At 46.9% G+C, this 25,097-nt stretch overlaps 2 protein-coding genes across 2 annotated transcripts; both read left to right on the top strand.

Moving 5' to 3' along the window:
- Positions 1 to 8,134: 8,134 nt before the first annotated feature.
- SCT (secretin) lies at positions 8,135 to 11,065 on the top strand. The gene is made up of 5 exons (XM_088534179.1): positions 8,135 to 8,223; positions 8,824 to 8,928; positions 9,142 to 9,246; positions 10,617 to 10,718; positions 10,862 to 11,065. The coding sequence occupies exons 1-5, from the start codon at positions 8,135 to 8,137 to the stop codon at positions 10,971 to 10,973; spliced, it is 513 nt and encodes a 170-aa protein (XP_088390305.1). The 3' UTR covers positions 10,974 to 11,065.
- Positions 11,066 to 13,918: 2,853 nt separating this feature from the next.
- On the top strand, positions 13,919 to 24,665 carry CDHR5 (cadherin related family member 5). The gene is made up of 14 exons (XM_088534146.1): positions 13,919 to 13,998; positions 14,203 to 14,381; positions 15,280 to 15,330; positions 15,635 to 15,727; positions 15,843 to 15,941; positions 16,913 to 17,023; positions 17,447 to 17,623; positions 17,879 to 17,969; positions 18,887 to 18,984; positions 19,553 to 19,759; positions 20,400 to 20,516; positions 21,177 to 21,249; positions 22,896 to 23,047; positions 23,897 to 24,665. Exons 1-14 carry the CDS (start codon positions 13,923 to 13,925, stop codon positions 24,494 to 24,496), a joined length of 2,124 nt encoding a protein of 707 aa, XP_088390272.1. The 5' UTR covers positions 13,919 to 13,922; the 3' UTR covers positions 24,497 to 24,665.
- The last annotated feature ends 432 nt before the right edge of the window (positions 24,666 to 25,097 follow it).

Here is a 25,097-nt window from a genome sequence, read left to right as displayed (position 1 = left end):
CACTGTCACCAAAGCCTCCTTGTCTAGAAGCTCCTCTTGTTACCAAGCTCTCCCCATCACCAAGCTCTCCATATCACCAAGCCCTCCTGTCACCAAGCTCCTCTTGTCAACAAGCTCATCTTCTCGCCAAGCTCTCCAGTGTCAACAAACTCTCCTTGCCACTGAGCTCTCCCCATCACCCAGCTCTCCCCATCATCACTTGTCATTTGGACAAGAAGAAATGGCCACAGACTGAAACAGAGGAAGGTCATTCTGAACATCTTAAACCCTTTTTTATGGTGAAGATTTTCTTTCTTTCTTTCTTTCTTTCTTTCTTTCTTTCTTTCTTTCTTTCTTTCTTTCTTTCTTTCTTTCTTTCTTTCTTTCTTTCTTTCTTTCTTTCTTTCTTTCTTTCTTTCTTTCTTTCTTTCTTTCTTTCTTTCTTTCTTTCTTTCTTTCTTTCTTTCTTTCTTTCTTTCTTTCTCTCTCTCTTTCTCTCTTTCTCTCTTTCTCTCTTTCTTTCTCTCTTTCTTTCTCTCTTTCTTTCTCTCTTTCTTTCTCTCTTTCTTTCTCTCTTTCTCTCTTGCTTTCTCTCTTTCTCTCTTTCTCTCTTTCTCTCTTTCTCTCTTTCTCTCTTGCTTTCTTGCTTTCTTGCTTTTTTAACTGTGGCAGAGTGCTGGCACATGTTGCCCAGAGAGATGGTGAAGTCTCCATCCTTGGTGATACTCAAAAGCCGTCTGGAAGGGTCCTGAGCAACATGCTTTAGGTGACCCCATGGGAGTGGCAGGGTTGGACCCTGTGATTCTGATATGGCCCCCATTTATATGTTTTTAACTTGTACATCTCAACGGAGTTGATTTGCATCAGCTTGTTGGTTTCTGTCACCTTGTCACCACTTTCCTGGTCTGGTGGTCAGTTTCTAAAACCCAACTGCCCACACACCCATTGACATTGGTCAGTGCAGAGCTGCAGGGGAACCACTTCTTACTATAACTCTTATACTCAAGGAAATCAATTCAAACTAGCTAAATGAGGGGCTTGAAGTGAGTTAATTAAACTGCACCGAACCCCTGTGTGGATGGAACATGCATAATTTATTTAAGTCTAATTTACTTGAGCAGCAAAGGGATCAGGATGGAGTGGCAGCCACAGGCCTTCTGCCTTCCCACAGGGATTAAATGCCGTTTATCTAATCCACTGTAAGAGTTAATTTGTATTAATTATCTTGATTTTCCCCATGGGCTGCTTGCAGAATGGCTCTTGACTCTCAGTGTGGAAGCCCTTATTCCAGACCAGTGGTGCCTTAATCCTAAAGCAGTTTATTCCTGGAGTGGATTAAACTGATGTGAAATAAGGCTTTTGACTTCCAGAAAGGAGCAGCCATGCAAAGGACTAATTAGGGCAGTTCTTCCACCACAAACTCACCATAATTCCTGCTCTTGCTGTTGCAAAGTCGCGTGCTCCCTCTGTGCCCGCATGCCACCACTGGCATCCTTGTCCCGTGGCTTCATTTGCTGTGTTGAGCAGGATGCCAAGGATTCTTCTTCACCTGTCACATGGTCACAGCCTGGTGGTTTGGGGCAGTGAGACGGAGAGGCTCTGGATGGTGCCTTTCTTGACAGAAAAAAAGAAATGTTTTATTCGGACCTTCTGCCAGGAGGGGCACCCCAACATCACAGAAGACCATGCCTCAGTTTCCCCTCCACTGAACTGGCACATTGGCTCTCCAGCCACTCCATCGATGAAGCATCCCTTGTGCCAGGGATCTGACGGTCTCTGGTCAAAAATGAGGCTCCCATCCACCGATGGGATCTCAATTCACAGAGGTGTCCTCGGAGACTGTCCTGGCAAGAGTTAATGCAGGAATGGAGCCAATCCAAAGGACAAGGGAGGCCACAAAGCGAGATGTCTGTCAGCGCCTCCCATAAGAGACAGAAGTTTTCATCATCGCATTTTTTCCTTTGCCCGAAGCACTGAATTTTTAAATGGGAGAGAGCAAAATTACCTGCCAGAGCTTCAGCACAGACATGCCTCGGCTTGGCTGGGGCTGTTGAATAGTGTCCTGATAGCTGGGTGAAAAGATCACTACTTGCAAGTACAAAGGGAGACTCATAAAGAGCTTTTAAGGCCAATCCTGTTCCTTTACCTTGACGTGTTTATTGCTGAGCAATTCTCTATGAAGGTCTCATCCAAAGCTTGTCCTGCTCTGCCTGTAATGCATTTCTGAGAAAAGGGACAGAGGCAGCATCCATCTATCAGTGCATCCATTCCACCTTTCATGTTAACCTTTGCAAGAGAGGGTGGCCCTGCAAGATGCCACGGGGATTTATGTGCACACCAAATACATAATTTCACACTTTAAATCCTGATGAGTTAAAATAAATCCATGTTAAGAGGGGGAAAATCATGCATTTTTAACGGTGATCAGCTGTAGGAGTGAAACTACAAAGAAAACTGGTGGATTTGCTGTCGCCTGTAGCTTATGATCAAGACCAGATGGTTTTGTGGCCGCCTGGCTCCAAACTTACCCACATAATTGTTCTCATGCAGAGGGGACCTGCCCAAATACAACGGCTTGAGCCATAGGGAGGGGACATTAAGACACGTCAGGGCTTGTTTTGAAACAGCAACGAGCTGCGTGGATCCACTTGTGTGGGTGCCCTGGGACTGCTGGGCACGGTGCACCTTATAATTAAAATTAATTCTCCAAAGTGCTTTCCGTGCTTCCCCCAGCAGAGCCAGCAGCTGGAGGCTGAGATTACGGCCACTGATGCCACTTAGAGCTGTGACGAGGCCCATGGGAGAGCCCATGGGACTAGTCGCTTGGTGCAAGTCAGTATTGAGGCACGAGGTCCTCTGCAACTGGGCAGAGAGCTCTGGTGGCAACTACTATGCTTGTGACACCTGGGTGAAGGCACCTGCTTTGCCGGGAGCAATTTTCCCCTTGCTGGATCCCATGCTGCCCTGGGGGGCTGTGTAGCCTCCAGGATGAGAATAGGCCAGCCCACTTTGCAGCTTGGTGAGGGTTAGGTGGTGTCCCGAAGTCCCAGCAAAGGCCTACAGACCTGGGATTTTCCTTTTCCCTTCCCTCCAGGGCCACTGTAGCTGCCCTTTTCCCCTCGCTTCTTCCTGTCCCACTCTCCTCTTTGGCAGGCAAAGTTACAAATCAGGTGACAAAGATTAAAACCATTCCTGAAACCATCCTGTAAAAGAGAGGAGCATTTGGCAGGCTAAGCCCCCCCCAATCTCCTGATTTCAATTAGGATCCTTTCTCCTACACACCTGGGGGTGGTGCAGGACAAGGATGCCACTCTGCCCTCCTCAACGAGCAGCATCGCCACCAGCTTCCTGACACGACGGGTCGCTCACCTGGAGCTCCAAAGAAGAAGCCCCTCAATCTACACATGGATTCACACTCATACATGTTAAAAAGGTAGGAAATAAAAAAAGAACGGGGGAAGCAGAAGTTCCTGAACACCCCATAAGCTGATTAAAGGGTATTTTACTTTTACGTAGGAAGGATTTAGCCGTGTAGTTCCTGGCACTGTCTGACCTTGATAACTCCCATGCCATCCGCGGGTGTCACCGCCTGTTCCTCAAGAGGCCTATTCCTCCCCGGGCATGGAGACTGAACTCACCCACACTGCTCTTCCAGCCCCAAAGCCTCCTTTTGATAGCCCATGCAGATTTCCTTGAAAGATGAGAGGGAATTTGTCCCCTTCCTAGTTCAGGATAACCCCTCGGAGCACTGGGCTGGGATTTTTGGTAGTCGACTTGCATCCTTCTTAGGGTACAGGGCAGGATTGGCCCCACATGTAGCTGTACAGTAAAATCCTGTCTTTTCCAAAAGCCTTTTGCCTTTTCCTTGCTCAGCAGAACTGCACCACCAGAAAAGGCCAGGCTCATGTGCTCTCCTTAAACATTGCCAAATCTGGGACTAGAGAGACCAGTGGTCTGACCTGATAGGGGGTTTCTTGTGTCCTCCAGCAGTGACTACTTGAACAGACAGATGACAACAGGCCTCCCTTGATCTCCAAAGGCCAAAATTCCCCAGGAGCAGCTTCAGCTACCAGCACCAAAGCCTCATTCCCACATTTCCAGGTGCCAGATTTTTCCAGAGATACCTGAATTTCTTTGAATTTCTTTCCTAAGGCACATGCCGTCCAGCTCTGCCTTGGCAATTTGGCTGCTCTGAACTCATACCAGCCAAGTCATTGACCATCTCACCTAGGTATGTTTGTATCATGGGGATGTTCCATGCAGCTGAGACCCAGGCTAAAGACAGTCCTTGTGACTACCGCCACAGTCAGGGCTGGTGCTTCACCTTTGGCCATGATGTTGCTGGTGGACCATCCACCTCTGGTCCTGCGAAGGAGGCAGGTACTGGTGGAGAGCCAGGACTGCTGTGGTCCTCCACATTGCTGATGAGAGCGATGTGAGTTTTTCCATCCAGCTGCTTTCTTTCTCTATCTTTCCTTTTGCAGCTCCCAGGCCTGTCCATGACAGGTCAGGTGTTTCAAAACTGCTAAAGCCCTGTTCAAACAATGATTTTTCCAGAGCCTTAGGAGACACATCAGGCAAAATCACTCCTTCATCTTTTTGCGTAGCCATCTAAGCCTTTTTGGAGTTTTCCTGTGTGTGTGTGTGCCCAATTAATCAGCATATTTAATATAGCTATAGGATCCTGCATTTCACATTGTGGATTTGGCACCCCTTCAGTTTCCCTGCAGAGGGGAGCAAAAGGACCTTCCTCTATGCCAGGCTCAACTTTAACACCTTCAGAATGGGGACCAGCTTGTGCTCACTAGCGTTTAGGTATCTCTTTGGGTGATTTTAGTCCTCCTGTTTGCTGTCTGCATGTCCATCTTGGCTCTCCCAGCATTCAGGATCTCTACAGGCTGCTTAACCCCAACAGCGACTGTGCCAACCGTTCTCCATGGCCTCTGGAAATGGGATTTAGTCTTAAAGATCATGAAACACAGGTGCAGGCAGACGTGGCCGCATTCCTGCATGGCCTTGGTGCTGAAACAGAGACAGGTCTCCATTTGATAGTGCTCACCCCCTGCTCTCCTTGAAAGTATTCCCAGCAGAGGGATGACATGGATCTGCAGCTGAGCTCAAGCTACGAAGAGCTCCGCTGCCCGTGCTTGCACCCGTGGTATTTCTTTTGCTTTTCAGCTAAGGAGCTTTTGCCTGAGCATGCAGAGAGCTGCGGGCTTGAGCCAGACCTGTGGCGGGTTCCATCCTCTCTCAAAGCAGAGCATCCACAAACTCCACTGTGAAACCTCCAGGCTGGTGGTGTTTCTCCCAGCTAGGGGCTCAGTCTGGGGGAGATGCATTTGGTTTGGTCCACTCTGGGCCCAGAAAAGTCACGGGCAGCAGATGGCAAGGATCACTGCAGCCTTGATGTTCTGCAGATTTGGGAGAAACAACTATATGAGGAGCAAGAATCAGGGCAAAACTTTCCATTTCCACCGTCATTCTCTGAGTCAATGACTAGGAGCTTTTCTCTGCAGTGATGCTGCCCAGTGATGCTAGATTCAATTCCAGTGTTTACATGGATGCTTTAATCACGCCTTTGTGCCTGCTCCTGGATGTGAGCAGGGGGAGTCACTACTCCCACTTTGCTCACAGGGGCAAATTCACTAAACTCCAGACAGATAATATTGCTAAACAGCCACATCTTTTATCATACATGCAGGGTAGCTATATCTGTCAGGCTGCTTCCTTTCTTCCCCCTACATCTGCAAGCTTTTCCTCTCCTGTAAGTGACCCTCTGCTGCCATCACAGGGTCATTTCCCTCCGGCATCCTCACAAGCTCTTGTGAGCATCTTACCTGGGGCAGTGAGGCATTCCCAGCAAACTGAGTTGCCCAAGGGTTTGGGAGCATAGCAACCCCACTGAGGCTGTTTGCAAAGGTGAGGGCATCGCATCGGTCATTCTTAACACCCTGTATGTTGCTTGGATGACTAATGAATGTTTTTTTTCTTCCCTGCCTTGCCCCTACAGGGCCCTTCTCAGTTTCAGATGTTCGCAAGGGGGGCAACACCAGGAGCGTGCGACTCACAACACATCTGCACCTGGTTTATCGAGGACAAAATTCTTGGAATGAGGCCATATCAACACACACAGACAAAAGTGTATCAGAATATTGTCAAGAGGGCTGCGAGAGACGTGATAGTGCTCATACTGCTGCAGAAAGCAATTATAAAGGCAACATGCTAGAGGAGTCACTCGTGTAGGTTTTTTTCTTCCAAGGATGACATGGAAAAGCCAGGTCACTCCCAGCCCTCTAGTCATGGAGACACCCTTTTTTCCCCCCAAAGGAAAAAAAGATAAGTAGACAAGAAAATGTGCAATATCACTCATATTTTCCCAGTTGCTTCATCCTTCCAAGGTACTTTATTCAAAATAGAGAAGCAGAAAAGAGACAGAAAAATAATCCTATTTTCTCCCTCTCTTTGTAGGTCACCTTTACTAGAAGTGCTTGAAAGCAGCCAACACCAAAGTCTGAGGAAGGCGGGGAGTATATTCAGTGTGTTTCTCACGCCGATCTTTCTCATGCGTCTTGCTTTAAAGCTATGATTCAGTTTGGCCTCACCAGGCCTTGCCCAGACCTGGCCATGAAACTGCAACTTGAAAAGCTCAGTTCCCTCATACAGAAGCTGCCTCTCATCCTACCAATCAGTCAATGTTTGCCCTAAAAAAGCCACAGGTTGTTTCGACAAATAGGAGATGCACACATGCACTCACTCAGTCTTTCTGTTTATGGCAAACAAAACCTGAGCCAGAATTGAAAAAGGAGAACAGAAGATTAAGCTCCTATCAAGAGGCAATTAAAGCCAGGAAGAGAGATAACTGTGACAATCATAATGGGTCAATCAGTCCAGGGCTGTTTGTCCAGCAAATTACTCTAATTAAACACACAAACAGGTGTTATTACACATCAGCAAAAGTATGGTGACTTGAATTGCTGTGAACAACCTGAATGGGTTTACTGAGTAATTAAAAGGACATTTCAACCCGGATGCAGTATCTGTGGTTAATCATGATTACTCATATTTCCATCTTTACCCAAGTAATTGCTCCTGATAAGGTCTGCAGATTTATAGGGGGTCAGTGGAGAGGAGTGGACCATTGGCGCATCACAGCTACGAGACAGCTGAGAGCCCCGAGTGACCCCCGCTTGGTGAGTACCGACTCATGTGGTCAGCCTGGACACACTGTGTCCTCCCTCGGTTCACATTTTGGGTGGTGGATTTGGGGCTTTCATCATGCTCTTCCAAGCTATTGCCATGAGGCAATGCATCAGCGGTGTGGGTAATACGCAGGGTTTTCAATCAGAGGAAAGAACAGAGCTCAAACAGCAGCTGGACTGGATATGTGTCCAGAAATGCATGGCCCTTAGTTGTAGGTAGACCCTACCAGATGAGCAGGAGCAGGAAGGTGTGTTGGGCTCACAGCGTCCCTTTCAGAAAGCTCTCCTTGTGGTAGCATCCTCTCAGTGTGATGGGACACTTGGCCTGGCAAAGGTCTTGGGTGCCATATGGTGTTTGAGTAGCGGGATTCATCTGCTGGAAAGTGCTGAGCTGCTCCAAGGTATTGGCCTGGCTCAGGCCACACTTCCTTTAGCTGAAGGACTCCAGGTAGACAAGGGACTTCTTTAAAAAAAGGATTTCTCTTGGGCATCCTCTAGGCATGTTAATAACTGTCTATGTGGGATGTTTTGATGGGTGTCTTAAATCCTCTCCCCGAAGGCTCAGCTCTCAGGAACGGGGTTTATTCCATGGTGTCGTACTGCTCATGGATTAACTCACACGATTCCTCCCTGCATATTCGAGCCACATCATACGGATTTGAAACAATACTCCAGCACAAATATCATCTTCACACAGATGACCTTAGGCCCATGCTCCAGAGTTGGTGATGTTGTGGTGGGAGGGATAACAACTGCAAATGACTTACAACTTCATGACAAGTATTCATTTTATATATTTTTCAAGAAATACTAGTTATTTTGACAGAAATTCCTAATTTAATTATGGTGTTGTTATTTCTATAGCCTTCTATGCATTGTAGGAGCTGCAGCTGGCAAAGAGGAAGGGCATTCACTTTGCTGCTCATAAAACCGTGTGCTTTTATTTAGGAGACACTATGGTTTGCCTGATGACCAGCATGTGGCGGCTAATTATGCCCGTGATTGTCCTCTCGCACTTCTCAGCATCCTTTCCACTGCAGGAAAGGTAAGCAGTTCTCCTGCCTCTACCTCCTTCCTCTCATGGCCTTCTGTTCAAAGGATCTGCTAGTTGGAAACCCAGTCACAGGTTCTTCTCTTCCCATTCTCCATGCAGACCTGCATACACACACGCATAAACAGAGTCTGTTGAGTATCTGGTCCAGGTCAATAGTTGGATTCCAGAGGCTTTATCCTTCCCTTGGACTAGTCTGTCTTGAAGTTTGCTAGCTCTGGTGGAACCTTGTTGAGGTTTTGAGCCCTCCTTTCAATGGCCCACCACTCACCGGAGAGTTCTGTTCTTCGTGACCGTCACTATTAACTACTTGTTCTTCAGTAGTTGTGTATCTAAGGGTGTTTAATTCATTACTTCTCCTGTCTCTTGTTTTAGTTTTGATACTGAATAACTGCTATATAGACATCCTCACATTCCCATACGCTTATGGTAATTACCTTAGTAAGAGGAGATTTTGCTCTTTGGTGGTTAAACCTCTACAAGATTTGCTTTCTGTGAAATTTTACCAAATTTGACTCAGTTCATGCAAATCCTTTGCCAAGTTGAGGGCAAAGTTTGAAATGTCCATCCAATTTTCCTCTTCTAACCTCTCAGAATGAAGAGGCACACTGATGGGCTCTTCTACAGCGAGCTCAGCAAGATGAATGACAATGCCTACATGCAGCAGCTAGCCAAGAACCCAGTGGGCCTCAAGGAGAGGTAAGGAGGAACCCAAACCACCCTCCCTGCGCAGGGACTTCTCCAATGGGAGATGGGACCTCTGCCTAGGGGGATGCCCTTGGGGCTGAGTTGATTCCAGCTCCCAGGCTAGTCCCAGTGTTGATCTTATCCACAGGATTCACAAGATGAGAGGAATATCAGAGCCGCATGTCACTCGCGTGGTCTTACGACCCTTCATTTTCCCTGCTGCAGGTTCCAAAGACATTCAGATGGGCTCTTCACCAGCGAATACAGCAAGATGAGAGGAAATGCTCAGGTTCAGAAGTTCATCCAAAACCTCATGGGCCGAAAGCGCAGGTAAGACCTCTACCTCTTGGGAAATGGGGCATTGCCTTGGAGCCTTCCCTCAAGGAAGCCTCCACAGAGGCCACAGGGACACAGGTCTCATCTCCAGAGAAAGAGGCTGACATAGACAGTAGTTTGGGAAACTCGAGGCAAGAGCAAGAGGACTGGGGCTTGGTCTCCTCCTGCCAGCTTGTGCCCTTCGCTGCTGTGCAATAGCAGAGATGTGCCACCAGCCTGCTCTACCTGTGACAGCAGGTAGACCCGTCTGTCCAACCTTCTTGCTGAGCTTACTTCTCAACACAAGGCATCATTTTCTGTTGCATGCAGTGGTACTGAGCCCTACCTCAGAGGACAAAACTTTGGATCACAGGCTGGGGTTTTCTGTTTGCATCAGGGCTTCATTTTTCAGGAAAAGCTGGAGGTGACCTACTCATTTCAAATAAAGCATATGGGAAAAGAGGCACCGTAGCACAATATGAAAAAGCTTTGAGTTTTATACTCCCCAGCCACGTTTTTTGCTGCCAAATTTGGCGTGCTTCCCCAAAATTATATGTATGGCATCTTTCAGCCAGTCAAAGTACAGGGTGATCGACTCTCACAGAAGCCGCATAAGCAAGAACAGTATCAGTTGTATCATGCCCCACTCTGTGATATTATCATCCACATCTGTCCTTCCTTCTGCACTGTTACAAAAGGATAATCTTGCCTGGAGAGGTCACCTTCAGGCTTGGTCTTTCCTTCAAGGTAGAGGCATAGCACATTGATTCCTTCCTGTCTGTGAAGGGTGCTTTGATATTTTCTGGGACATGCACCACTGAGGAAATCCTGGCAGAGCAGTAGATTTTTAATTTCCAGATGCTGGAAGAAGAGATAGATCCATGGTCTGTAGGGCACATCTATATTGGCTAACAAAATAGCATGCAATGCACATTAAAATTTGTCCCTTTGTCATTAACCAGGTGGGAAGGAAGGACTTTTTACAATGCCTTCAATATTTGCAATATTTTCCTCAAACTTCTGGAGAAAGTGGAGGTTTCTAGGAGTTTGGGTCTTCAGAATAAATCAGTGTGATGGTTTCTTGAGCTGACTCAGTGAGGCGAGTCCATGACTTACCTTGCACATCCTGTCACGAGTGAATTATGAGCATACAAACCACACAACAAAGAAATGCTTAAAAAGCATCTGAGCCTGATTTAAAGAGGATACTTATATCTCTTCCAGTAGGGCTGAAGTGACAAGTTAACAGAATGTGGCCATATGACCATAGGACAGGTCATTGATGGGTGAACCTGCCTTGCATAGCACAGTGATACTTTGTAACTGTGGTGGTTATACTTTTTGTTTATTTATTTAATTATCATTCATTTCCTTGTCTGAACAAGCTCTTTGGGCTCAGTCAATGCTGATGTGATGGGCAGAGAGGAGGAGAAGAGCCATGAGGACCATTGCTTTATGTGGCTGTACCAGAGCTTTCTGAATGCCAGGTAGGTGGGACTCATTTCTCCCCTTGGTACCTCTACAGCCCTCACTGCCACAGTACTGAAGCCAGACAGGACACTTGAAATACCTGAAGATGATGACAAAAAAAAAAAAAAAACATCACTCATCTCTTTTTTCCTCCTGACAGCCACTCAAGCAGTGATGCCAGGGAAGCTGCTGCACTTACCAGCCAGTACATCTGCCCCATCTCCAAGCAGCTGGTTGCAGAGATGAAGGAAGATGGGGACAGTTTTGACTAGAGGTGAAGCAAAAGCCAATAATCTGTCAAAAACATCCAAACAGATGGCCTTGCATGTACATAGCCTTGAAAATAAACTAGCAAGCTATTGAATTTTGCTTAAGGGAGACTCGTGAGATCAGCAAATAAATAACATCATTAAATTCTAGAAATCAGCTAAGAAGCAGTGAAAACACTTAGGTAAGCAAGAGCAAAACATATGTTAGTAGGAAATGGCGTCAGTGGATGGAGCCTGAATGAAGCACCTCACATCCACCATGCATTAGTGTGTGGCTGCCTACGTCTGCAGACTAATAAAAATTTGTTGGCTATGCCTGTGCTTTGGATGATTTTTGGAGAACATTAATGAGGGTGATACCAAGATTATTAGATTTTGGATGACTAGGAACACCAGGTGACGGGAAGAAGTATTTTGCCACAGTTTCCCTGCCGATGTACAGAGGCATGTTGGGGCAGCTTGACACACGTCTTTGGTGGTTGTGGCTCAGCACTGGCTGGCTGGTGTCAGTAGGACAGTTTTGGGGGGTTGTCTCTGCTGAGAACCCATCTCCACTTGCCCTGTAAAACCAATGGATTTTGAAGACCAGCTCTCAGCAAAAGGTATCTTCAGTTGTGATCATGCTGTGTGTACTGAGAAAGTGCTCAGTCTGCTCTGCATCTCCATTTTTTTATCATGTACCCGACACCTACAAGGCAATTAGTCTGTCCCAGATGTCCATCTGAGTACCCACGCCCTTTCCATGATGCTGAAATGCTGCTCCTGCCTCTCATGGGCCTTGGCTTTTGTTTGTTTTGGCCCCCAAGAAATCTCTGCTAGGAGAGAGACTTCTGGGAGGATGTATGGAGGGAGTCTGGATGGTCTGTAAGCCACTAATTAAGCCACTAACGGCCATCTGGTTAAAATGTGGTGTCTGAGATATTTTCCAGAGCAACTGGGATATTAGAGGGAATGGTGAGAGTGGCCACTGCCTTTCTCTTCCTTCACAAGAGGAAGAGAGACACAAGAACACAAGAGAGTGTGGAGGAACACAAGAGAGTGTGTTCCTCCACAACAACAGTGGCTCTTTCTCACCGCAAGTAGCCAAAAGTCTTGCTGCATGAAAGTTGGAAAAAACTTGGGAAAAACTTACACAGGCTCAGAAGCAGGCAGAATGAGGTGATACTATTGAGGGTTCAGGGATCTGCTGAGGTGCAAATAGTTGGAGCCTGGACAGGTATTCAAGGGAGCATCCCTACAAAGAGCTACCAGCTGAAGGGGACCTGCCTTGTCCCTATGGGGACCTACCTTGTCCCTGACCTTGGTCTCCATCTCTGGATCTGCTCTCCTCATCTTCCCTAGGTACTGTTGGGTGGCTAGAAATAGTGTGATTGTCTCAGAAACGATGGCTGATTGACTCAATCCCCATAAGTTTCCAAGGATGCAGCCAAGATAGGTTGGTCTTTCCCCAAAACCTTTGCCATTTTCAGAAATAAGGATAAAACATTCAAATTTCAATTAAAAAAAAACAATCCCTTTTCAGGATAGCAGACGCTTTCTGCACACTCTCTTCTTTTGGAGGGCATCTGTGGTCCTGTGGGTGGGAAGTGCCTCCAGACCTTTCAGACTGCCTCTGCTTCTCATAATGGCCCACACCATTTTTAAGGTGGAACTGTGACGTGTGTCCCCGTCCGCTCTCCGAGCCCTTCGTCCCACACACACCTTTACCCATCTGCGTCACAGGAGGGAGCGCTGGCAGCGCTGCCGAGCGGAGGGACAGCAAAAGCCTTGCAGATACCTCAGGTGGCAGCACAAAGCCACGTTCAAGGGCTGCTCATGCATGGACAGGTCTCCAGGTAGCAAGAGAGGGATCAGGGCAAGCTATTGGCTCCGTGGCTGCCTGGCAAGGAAGGTGTCCCGTCTCCTTGCCACTACCTGTCTACAGTGAAATAAAACAAGGAAAGAAAGGATGTTTCTCTCCCTCCATCCGTGGATACGGAAACCAAAGCAAAGATTAAATGGTTTTTGTTTAAAGGTGAAATGGCCGCCACATTTCACCTACAGAATGATGGCCTCCAAACTGCCCTGGCTGTTAGTGTAGTACAGTTTCTGCCCAGTCCCATCCTTACTTCCTAACCCTGCTTTTTCAGCACAAAATCAAAACATCTGAGCAAGCGGTGAGAATCAGCTGAGCACTTAGTCACCCAAAGCAGCCCCAGAGTTTTGTCCTCGTCCACCATTAGCCCCTCCAGTGAGATTCATTCTGCACTGGAAAACAGTAAGTCATGAACAGGAGCATCTCTTCCCCACCTGCAGTCCTGCTCTGCTCATCTATCTCTAGGAAGACCATAAAACACTGGAACTAGAAGACAGAAACTAGATGTCATGGGCTGGAGAGCAAAACCTGTTATTAAGGGGAATGAGGACCAGGCAGGCAATGTTTGGGTAAAAAAAAATAGTCAGGTGCTGGGGAGAGGTAATATTAACATATCTACTGCTTATTTCAGGAAATGATCTCACCAACACAGACCACATCCCTGAGGTACCAGAGACATGAATTTGCCTACTCCTCCACTGCCGGGAAAGGCTGGAGTACAGAGGCAGTTTTCCAGGTGTCAGCCCTCGTCCTCCTCCGTGCTCAACACAGGGACTTGGCTCTGAAATGCTCCAAGCATTTCCTGAGCCCTAGATGGACTAGTTATGGATCCTAGTTACAGATCAGGAAGACTCAGGAGCTAAAGAGAAAATGCAACTTGCTCCTTATCGCACTCCATGCCCACAAAATACCCTTAGATAAGTCATCCAATCGGGCAAGGAGGCAAAGGTTGAACTGCAGCAATTCGCTTGGAAGAGCCAACATTTTTTTTGCCTCCCTGGAGCGGTGAGTGCACAACAAGACGCTGGGAGCAACAGGGAGACGACACGATCAGCTTGGTCAGAAACGAGGCTTTCTTCAACCATCTACCGCCCACCATGGCCATTGCTCACCGGTTCCTCACTTCTGTGCTCTTTTTGCTGCCTTCCATAACACATGTTTCAGCCCAGCAAGGTAAGCCGTTGCCACTAAGGAATAACCCTCACAGCAGCTGATTGCACTTTTAAAGCTGGTGGATGGCTTTTCACACCCGTCCTCCAGGAGGGTTTCGTTCCAGGATCTCCAATAATACCGAGGGAGGTCTCAGGCGTGACCCAAATCTGTCGTGGCATGAACCTTTGGGCAATTCTACATCTCGCTTGCATATTTTCTTTCCAGGATGTTCTGTGGATAACCAGAAACCAAGTGTCGATGAAAATAACCCGCCTGGCTATGTAGTGGCCACTATCACTTTGGAACAAGGCTTCACTGTAACGGTTGATCCTTCTTCTCCTGATGCCAGTTATTTTACCATCCAGGACTCCCAGCTGCAGCTGACCAAAAGTGTGGACTATGAGGTAAGCTTTAAGCTGGCAAGATGTAAGGGCAGGATGGAGAAAGCAGCGGGTTTTGTCCTGACCTCTTGGATTTCCAGGGATTCACAGCGCATTTGTAAAGGCTATAGGAAATTACTTGGAAAAACATTGCAGTTGGGTTTAAGTTTGCTGCTGGAGAGATCTGCCCTTCCACACAGGGAAGATCAGGACGGGGGGGGATACACGGCACACCTGCTGTCCCTGTCCTCCAATGTCTCTGTAGGATTTACAGCAAGGGCTCTAAAGCTTTAGAGCTTTAAACTAAAATTGTGACAAGTGCAGTGTTCAGAGCTCTCCAGGACTTAGGTGGATGGTCCCCTCTTGCCTATGCAAAGCACAGTGCTGAGAAGTGAGGTTATCTTGGCTGCACCATTGATAGAAGTATAAAAGTGAGTGTGCCTAGCTAGGTTGCTGCTATATTATTTTACCTTCATGAAGAGCTCTGTACACAGTGAAATGCCTCCTTATGCTGCCCTTCTCCTTAAACCCTACATTTGAGCAAAGACTAGCAGACGTGGGCTCCGCAGGTGACACTGCTTTCTGCCTGGCACGCCTGTGTTTTATCAATTCCAAACGAAATCTGTGCTGGAACTTGCCTAAACTGGGAGGAAATGGCCAATGAGCTCTTGCCCTGTCTCCTGGGATTCATGGGCAGCAAAGCTGGGGTGTCACTCCATGTTGACTCTGTTGAAAAGGAGATCCTGGCACTGCTACATGTCTGTGAAGGAAAACGAAAGAAAGGGAGATGCACGAAAGCAAGCAAGAGCCCCTGGCAGCAGTTCCCTTTTAGCAATGAGTTGCTTTGCCTCATGTACGGACAAAAGTGCCTGCATATTTTGGCTTATTTCAAAAACGGCTGGGTTTTTGTTTTTGCATACAGGAGGATACCGTGCTGATAGTCTTCTTGCTTTGCACCGACGCTTCTGGGCAGGTGAGTGCTCTTATAAACGTGCTGCCATGTGAAAAGTTGCTGCAGAGGAGCACACACCTCCCTCCGCCTCTCCTCAGCCATGGTCCCTTCTTGGTAGACATGTGTCTTTGTAGGCATAGTCCCCTCAGGGTTAAACCAAGGGGCCATGGATAGGGAGGAGGTGAGAGCAAACTCACCAAAGACCCCCATGAAGCAGCTGTGCTTCTCACGCCGTCCTCTCCATTTACATCTGCATCTCCGTTTGCATTGGGCTCAGCCCCTTGTGGCCCAAGGTTGTGATTTTCTGCCTTTGCCCTCTTCTCAGAGTGACTCTCTGGACATTATCGTGACCATCGTCAACCTGAATGACAACAGCCCGGTTTTTAAGCAAACGAATCTCACCGAAACCGTTCCCGAGGTGAGCGTTTCACAGACACGAGGAGGGCACAGGCTTGCCTACTTCTGTGGGCCTGGGGAGGAGATGCCAGTAGGAAGTCTTCAGCCCATTTCCCAAAGGGAACTTTGTATTTCAGGACACAAAAGTGAATGCCACGATTATCCCCCGTGAAGACCTAAGTGCTACTGATGCTGACCTGGACACCATATATTACGAACTTACAACAGAAGCACCCGTGAGTATATTTTTGCTCTTTGGGAAAAAAACAGGTAGCTCGAGAGCAGGTTTTGTGTTTAATCCAGACAAGCTCCAAAATTAGGCAGAAGTCACTGCTCTCGCTTAGTTTGCCAGCAGCTTGGGGAAGAAGCATGACTATTCCAGAAGGGTAGAGCAAAACCAAAGTGTTGGGTCTGGTAAGTAAAAGAGAGCAGTCGACATTGCAATTACTGATTTCTTCCATCAGTCACATTTTTATTACACTGTTATTAAACTCTGAGGGATATCGAAAGTCATATGATTCCGGGAAGTCCTGTTGGGACTGTCCGTGAGCAGATTACCTTTGCACCCTGTGGAGTTTGGGATTGCACTGGGTTGGATGGGGGAGGAAGGGGTTGTCCAGCTATTTGCTAGCAGTGTCTGGGCACAGTAGAAATAACATCCTTTGCCCAAGATTGCACAAAAAGTCTTGGCCAAAGCCAGCCCCGCACTTTAGCCAGGTCCCAGTTTAGTGCTCAAGTTATCTCAGTTAAATGTTATCTCATTTGCAGTTATCTCATTTAGATCTTATTTTAGCTAAATCTTGAGGGATTCGCTTGATAAAGTGGGAAATGCAGTGTGCACAAACTCATGCCAGCCTAGATTGCAAATATGTAAGAATATCCTAGAAAATAAATAAATAAAAAGAGAAACAAAGAAATGCAAGTGAAAAAACAAGCACATAAGTAAAATTTTAAAGAGCACTGTGCAATGAGGAGGCAGCATCTGACTCGCTGCCTCCGTTGCACTTTGTAACCCCAGGGATTTTAAAGGATGTGAACAGCAGCTGCCAGGGTCTCGACTGTAGCCCCCTTCCTCCCCGACCCCATAACATTCCAGGCTTGAAGGTCTGATTAGGATGACGAATTCAGCAGTGAGCAGAATTCCAGAGCGCGTGTCTGTTATCAGGTCTGCTAGTAGGGTTTTTCTGATTTTTTCGCCCACCTCCAGGACACAGGTGGTTATTTTGCCATAAAAGGAGTTAATAACCCCGAAATTTATTTGCAAAAAGCACTGGACTATGAGAAGATCAAATTCACGACTTTGCTCTTGTACGCAAGGGTAAGTATCTTAGGAGCCCCAACTGTCCTTAGCCTGAGGGGAAGTCTAAGGGGCAGATCGCTGGGATGGCACGAGAGAGGGTGGATGCTGGGGGGCATTTCAGTCCTTCCTCCCCACAGAATCATTCCATGACTGTGCCCAGCCTTGTGCTTGATCCGCTTCTGTTGGCAGAGCACGAGATCATAGAACAGTAGAATCATAGAATGCTTAAGGTTGGAAGGGACCTCTAGAGATCATCTAGTCCAACATCCCCTGCACATGCAGGGTCACCTGGAGCTTTAACTATTTTCACAAAAATTGTTAAGTTTCAGGGAAAATTGTCTTAGAGACATGGGCTTTTTGCAAGAGGGTTCTACTTTTGGCAATAAAATCGGGTCTAAGGAGTACTTTTTTTTTTTTTTTTTTTTTTGCTCTGGGGAACAGGACAGGCCAGTGAACAGCGCCGATACCACCCACACTGCTACTGCAACCATAAGCATATTTATTGAACAAGCTGACATGAAACCACCCTGGTTCCTACCCTGCACCTTCATTAACACGGACAATAGCATTTGCATCAGCAGCCCCTATAGTGGTCGGGTCAACATCTCCGAAAAGCCGGTAAGCGGGAGGGATCAAAGAGCATCTTGGATTCTCTCCTCTTCCCGATGAGCTAGTGCTGATCTCTGATCACAAAAGCATGATGATGACTCAGAGTGAGTGTGAGCCTTCCTCGCCCCCCTGGGTGCTGGTTCCTCCCCAGAGCAGCGGTATTTGTCCTTGATCCTGCAGCACCGCCGTGGAGGACAGTGCTGGGAAACATGGAAGCGTTTGGTGGTCTGGGGTTGTACCTAATGGTCAGCTTTGCCATTCCAGACCGTACCACTCACTCTGGAGCCTGGGCCCATCTACGCTATCGATCCTGACTACACTTTAAATGAGAAAATATTGTACAGCATTGTTGGTGGTGAGTAGATCCTGATCTGCATTGCTTAGATGTTCCCTACAGCAGCTGCTGTGGCACCTCACTTGTGAAGATCTTCATGGCAATAAAGACTTTAAAGAGCCTCAAAAACCATGACCATTTTGGATTTAGTTAATAGTAGTTAAGAGAGAACCTCTGATTGAGGGTCCTTGTCTAAATGCAGCCTGTGGGATCTCAAAGCGAGGAAGGTAATCAAATATTGTGTGCATATTTCAACGTATATTCAAGATAGAAAAAATGGTTCTGTGTGTGTCGGTGATATAGAGGGCTGATTTCTAGCCCTACATCAAAACAAGTAGGATTATGTCTAGGCTTCTGTAGAGAGGGGACAGAAATAGGCATTTGCAGGGCTAAATTCAGCTCATCTTGAGGCCAGTGTCAACAACGAGCCAGATAAATCATGTGCTGAAATGCCCTCTTCTCTTTACTGGCTAAAGAGAGTGTAAGTAGCCAGCTCAGGTGGAGCTACCTGACCTTCAGATGTCTAGAAGATGCTAAATGATATTTCTATGTAACTTGGTCCTCGTTTTTAAAACAGAAATTTCCTGTATCTCCTGTAGTGCAGGGTTAGGGCTTGGGATGACATTAGTGTTAGGGAACTGGGAATCTTCAGTCCTCAAATTGCCCCAGAGTCCTGCTCAGCGCAGAGGTTTAAGATGAGGGTTTGGAGTCAAGGCTTAATAGGCTATGAAATCTTTGCTGTTCAGTCTTTGAAGTGGGGTCTGGCATTTCTATGGTGGGTGAAGAACAAGGAGAAATCTAGTATTCCAGGTACGGTGATCCACTGGAGACCCAGGTCATGTTGCCATAATCTACATGTGAAACAAGAGGAGTAACAGGAGCTTCAGGTCAGCCTATCAAGGCATTCCATGATTAAATAGTCTTTCTGTTTTCTTCAGGGGATACCGATAAAGTGTTCTCAATAGATACAGATACAGGGAATCTAACCATGAACAAAGCTGCAACTTCCCCAGAGACATTCCAATTGCAAGTCATGGTAAGTCTGACAACACTGCATTTGACAAGCCAGCAGAGCTGGTTTTCTAGGAAGCAGCAATCTTGGTGCGACAGGAGTCAACTACGTTAGTAATTCAGACTAACTTGCTTGTACCCTTTCTTCTGAAAGGGTCCAGTATTTGACCGCTGTCTTACAACAATTCACATGTAGAGCTCCTGCAGGTGTCAAGAGGCATTTTCCCTTATGTGTAGGCTACATCATTAAATCAGGTTAACCCACAAAGGACATCATGCTGGGTTGAAAGCATTAGGGAGCACATCTGAAAGGCTTTCTGTGGGCACAGCTGGAGCTCCTCTTTCAGCTCAAGAGCAAACGAGGAATTGAAAAGCATTCCTCACACATATATACTCAGCAGCAGCTGGACTCAACTCTAACTGAACATCAAACTCTAAATGAATGGACCAAAACCCCCAGTGAACATGGTCGTTGTAGGGCAGAGCCATATAGGTTGCGATGGGCTTTGGATCAAGTCTATCCTTTTATGTCCCATCACTAACAGGAAAATAGTAGCATTTTGCTCTTTCTTTTTTTTTTTTTTTTTCTCCAGGCCTCCCAAGTCAATGACATACAGAAATACTCCATAGCCTTTGTAGAGATTAAGGTCATCAATAAAAGCGATCATGCGCCGTACTTCGAGAGCAGTATCTACAGAGGGACAGTATCTGTTGGTCTGGCTCCAGGAAGCTTGGTCCTAGATGCTGATGTTCCTTCCAAACCCCTCATGATTGTAGCAGCTGATGATGATTTCACTGATGTAAGGAAATGAAAATGTCTTGAATCTGTCCTCCCTACTTCAAGGTGAAAGCAGGATTGGCAAACATGAGGAATGGGAGGTGCGGGGAGGAGGCAGACACACGCTTTCCTCTTGTATACCTTCCTATATTCCCCTTGGGCTATATGGGTGTAATGACAAGGTGTAACCTGGAGACAGTGCTAGGCTCAGCTGGGAGGAGGAAAGCAGAAGATATTCACTGATTTGCCATGTGGCTATTTGCTTTCACTCTTTGTTATACTCCAGCCCTCAGCACAATCATACATACATCACCTTCACATACATCTCATTTTGGCACTATATTAAATACAGACCGGAAGAAATTTGCCTAATCCCTTGCATAGATGCATTTTGCTAGGGCAAACATTAAAGACCCAAGGCAAGCTGGATAAGGCTTGAGATTTCTTTGCAGGCAACTCTTTTAGGATACATTTTGAACACTGAGCAACAAGGTGAACACATCTGAGTTCAGCCTTTCCTGCCTCCTCTATCCAGATCTATTTATCGCATTATGCACTTCCATATACTCCAGACCTATTTATACAACCCCAGCCAATGGGCTGCTACAAAGATGCATGCAAAGCATGGTGTGCTTTACTCATTCACCCATTTGGCTTTTCAGAAATACAACCCAAACATTGAGTATCTCATAAAAAACAGCACGGATTTCCTTGCAACCAAAGGTGGGCTCATCCTGACAAACGTGATGCTGCAGTCGCCGGGAACCGTAACCATGGAGGTAGGAGAACTTTCTTCGTCACCTTATCAGGGCGGTGGGAGGAAGCTGGAGTTTGTACCAGAGAACTGCCAAGGGTGGAGTCGCAGTAGCTCAGGGGCACAAGGAAGAGACAGTCTTTGCCCCAACCATTTGCATCATAAATGCCTAGGGTTGAAGGGAGACAAAGTGATAGCAAAATTATCCTCTATGACAAGGGCTATTGCTTGGTGTTAAGTGTAAAACTGTTTGTCTTCTCCTCTGGTGGAAAATATCATTGGAGATAAGCCAAAGGACATCTGGGGAGATTTTAAGAGCCTCTCTTCCCATATTTAATTTGAAAAAAAAAATCCCGAAAATATAAATCTAACTTATGTGCCCAAATCTCCAGCTAAAAAGAGAAACCTATTGGATTTTTTTTCACCACTCACACTGTCTAAGAAACATGACAGACTTCATAGGGCAGAGCAAGGGCAGCTCAGGATTTCTAGGGGGTGGTTCGAGAGGAGAGGGACCTGCTCTATTTGAGGTGGCAGAAATTCAAGACTGGCTGCCTCAAATGGACCTATGCCAAGTTAAGCTACGGGCGCCTTGTCTTTGGTGTTGTGTTCCTGGGAATTGCTGTATTGAGCAACTTGGAGATCTAGGGTGTCCCTAAGTTATCTCATTGCCGTGTTCACACAGGCTGTGGGAAAAGACACAGTGAGCCTGCAGGAGGCGAGTACTGTGATCGTGGTGGAGGTCGTCCCTGCCACAGGTAAGCCGGGCACCTCTCTGCCCTCTCTTCCATGGACGGAAGGGGCGCCTTTCCCATTTCTGTGGGCAAGCTGGGGATGACAGGTCACCCACAGCAGTCTGGAACAGCACCCGGCCTGCAGGAGGTCCTAGGGTGCCTAAAACAGACCGACCACCCGAATGACCACCTTATGATATGGTCCGCACATGCCTCAAAGAGCATCCCCAGACTTTAAATAGGTCCATGCATTGTAGCATCTTTTCTTTTTAACCCAAATCTAAGCCTGGGGTTACTTAAAGTTGTGTTTTGTGGGCCAAAAGACAGAGTATGTTAGCGTGGCAAAGGAGGATTACTGTAATAGCTGGAGGGTTGATGTGGTGTTTGGTGCTAAGGATTGAGCATGCAATGTGTTGGAGGGCACGCACTTTACCGAGCGTCTTAATATCCAGGGAGTCTTTTTTTTTTAAAAAAAATACCCACCTCCTGTGAGGTGGGAAGGGCACATTGGCCTCTGGCTCCTGGGATATGGGTGCCAGAGCCAGGCCAACCTGATCTCTGCAGGAGCCTTTCCTCAAGCTGAGGATCATGTACTGCTGAGGATCATGTACTACCTGATGAGACACGATTAAGAAGTAAAAATGCAGACTCTCTAAACCCTCACCAACACATTAATGATAAACCAAGAGATCAGTCAAACGCAGAGAGAATACTCAAAGTCCATCGTTATACCTAGGTCAGCAGGAGGACGAAACTTTGCTTCATTGATCCTTAAACTTTAAAGAGATGAATTCACAGCGTGAAATGAAGTTGAAAATCTTAGAAATAAAGAATGCCGCTGACAGCAGCAAGGAGAGATGATTAACCTCGAGGAAGTTACTGCCTCTCAGCTATAGTGCTGATGTCAGGTGTAGTAACGGAGCAGGAATCAGTCTCGAGAAAGAAATTACAGAAATTCTGCAAAAAAAAAAAACCCTAAAACCAACCCTTCTGAAGACCACGCTCACGTCACAAGCCTTTTCTTTTGCATTTTGCAGCTGTTTGGCCCTAAGGATCCCTGCTATTATTTTTATCAGCAAAACATAGAGTTATTACCACACCCTCTTCCGTAAGGAAGCCAGACCTGCCGTGGCTCTTCACACGGACACCTGTATCAGTTCCTCCCTTCTCAAGGAGGCCTGTTCTTTTCCAGTTTCTTTCCCTGTTTTAATTTGACCAGCAGTCTTAAAGGTGAAGCTCTGGATTAAAGGAAGCTTTGTATTTGCACACGCATGCATGCGGTCATGCCTTGGTTTTGCATGCTGGTAGCAACACGGGGAGCAGGAACAGGCAGGATCCACCCAGCTCTATGCCCTGCTTGCCTAATACACTTGTGTTTTCATTCGTTTAGTGAAATCATGAAGTGACGAATGCAGGCCTGATGGGGCAAAAATCATTGCCCTCTAAATGGATGCTATTTCCATATCCTTTGAGGACCTTAAGAAAAAACCTTATGCCTTGAGGACAGCAAACAAAAGGCCTCCTGTGACACTAAACTTGTTCCTCTCATACTCTGCAGCAATTCTTTGCCCTTCAGAAATTGGTTGGTGCTTTCTCTCCCTATGAAGTGTTTTGTTAAAATGCTACCTGGAAGTTTTAGACTTGGTAACAGCAGTCTGTTTGTCTTGCAGCTGAACCCTCCTCTGATAAGAAATACACCTCACAGGATATGGGCGCCTTAGGTGGCACCTTGGCAGCACTGCTCTTAATCGCCTTGGTCTTCCTCGGGTTGATGATATACAAGCAGTATGGAAAACCAGTCAAACATCTGGTGAGAAAAAAAGTAAGTGCTTTGCTCGTGCCTATCTCCCTTTTAGACTTTCTTAGAGGTAAGTGGGGCCTGAGGAGAGTTGACGTATGGATGGGCTCTCCGAAAGCTGTGTGTGTTTGTGCCAAGGTGACAAATCATTCCTGAGCCAGTGTTGGCAAAGGCAACCTCAACATGGTGCTGTTGGCTACTGTTTCCTTCTGTCCTCTGGTGCTGAAGCCATGCAGGAGATGATGAGCAGACATGATAGGGAGGACCTTACCTTACTTTGCCTCCACGGAGCACAAAATCTAAGGCAAATATGACAGGTAGCAGAGGTGGCCTCTGAGAACCAGGTGTCTGTGCTATAAACCACTGTTTATCCCCTCTTTATAGACAAAGAAGAGAAAGGACATTTCGTATCCTATTTTAAAGCCCAGACTTAGACTTAGACAACCAGGTTTTGTACCTATAAGGGCCTTTATCTCATCTAATTTGCTGCATGTAAGATGCAGTTGTGTCCACCTGAGCTATTCGTCCTTGGTTCCCTGGGATCCACAGTGCTCTGGTTATTTTATCTGACCAGACGTTTGCCCCTGCATTAGGATGGGACTCTGCAGGGCCTAGATTCCACTGACAATGGTCCTTAAAATGATCTGGTAGGAATGAGTTGAAGTTGTTGGTGCTCAACCCTACTGGAAAACATGCCCATGCCTGTGGAAATAACTTCTTATGGGGTCCCTTGTCTACCAGGACTGGCTTCCTTACAGCACCCACCTGCACCTCAAACAGTTAGTGCTGACCTCTCTGATGGAAAGCACCATTCTTTTCCTTTCATAGTTCTTTTCCTTTCACTATAATCACAAAGTGTCTCTTCTCACGCAGTTCCCCAAAAGCTTCTCTGGTGATTACCAGGATTACCAGAACCAAGATTACAAGGAAGATGAATACCCAGATGTGAGCGCCAAACAACATGAGACAGCAGAAAATGGCAGTGTCCAGTCAATGACTTCTGTGCTAGAGCAGCAATCACTTCCCTCAAGTTCTTCCAAGGCAGCAGAAATTGATGACCTTCCAGTGGCTTCTGTGGCTTCCACCATCATCTTTGACAAGGAGGAGAAGGAGAAGGAAGAGGAAGTGCAAGTGGAAGAAGAGAGTGACCATGAGAAAGAAGTGAAGTCTATCCTCAAGACGGAGAGGCGCCAGGAGGACAACGGCTATAAAGCTGTATGGTTTAAGACTGATGTAGATCCAGATGCTGGAGATGGGGTTAAAGTGATTGAGGACAATACAGCAGCTGATGATGAGGACAGTGATGAAGACCCGGAGGAAAGCGAGGAGGAGGAAAAAGGTTTTAATGAGGATGGTCACCATGGAAGGCCAGGGGTGTCCTTTGCTCTGGAGAGCCAACCCCACCGAGATGTGGAAGTGAAAGTCAACATACCTGGCAAGGGTGTATCAACAGAAGATGACAGCAAGATTTGATAACGGAAATAAGTCTGCACCCCCCAGGGAAAGCATGGGGTAATCTCAGCCACCCTGCCAAGGTGGAGCCTACCTCTCTGCTCAGGAGAAAAACTGTTCTGCAAGAGGCCAGTGGTGCCTGCCCTGTCTTCTGAATACAGAGATTAAAGCCAGAAGAGATTACAGCTAATTCGAACTTCTAGTGATACCTTGAAATGTCACTGAGGACTGCTGGGGTGGGGGGGATGTATCTCTCATCTCTTCATCCTCTTGTCTATTGCCATGTGGGACCCCTTTCCCTTGCATTTCCTAAACTGGCTACAGGTGCAGTGAGGACGTAGCTAAGCTCCTAATTGCACTTTATTTATGGCAACCCCATGTCCACCTCTTCCTGGCGGATGAATTAGCCAGCACTGACTGCTCAGCTGCTCCTTTTGGGGTGCTGCTGCTGGAGCTGCAGGCAGCACAGGTCACCCCTGTCCTGACATTGCTTGTGGGACTGAACTCAGGAGCTCCCTCAGGGCTGGGTTCTGCTCTCAGCAGTTCCTTTCTCATTGCCACTGAAGACGGAGGCCAGCATTAGCTCCAAGGGCCGGGTGTCACTACCGTTTCTTTGCCCTCT

This window comes from Tinamus guttatus, unplaced genomic scaffold, assembly GCF_059628265.1.
Source record: "Tinamus guttatus ecotype Peru unplaced genomic scaffold, ASM5962826v1 Tinamus_guttatus_pri_ptg000546l, whole genome shotgun sequence".
Taxonomy (NCBI): domain Eukaryota; kingdom Metazoa; phylum Chordata; class Aves; order Tinamiformes; family Tinamidae; genus Tinamus; species Tinamus guttatus.
This window is presented reverse-complemented; position numbering and strand designations above follow the sequence as displayed.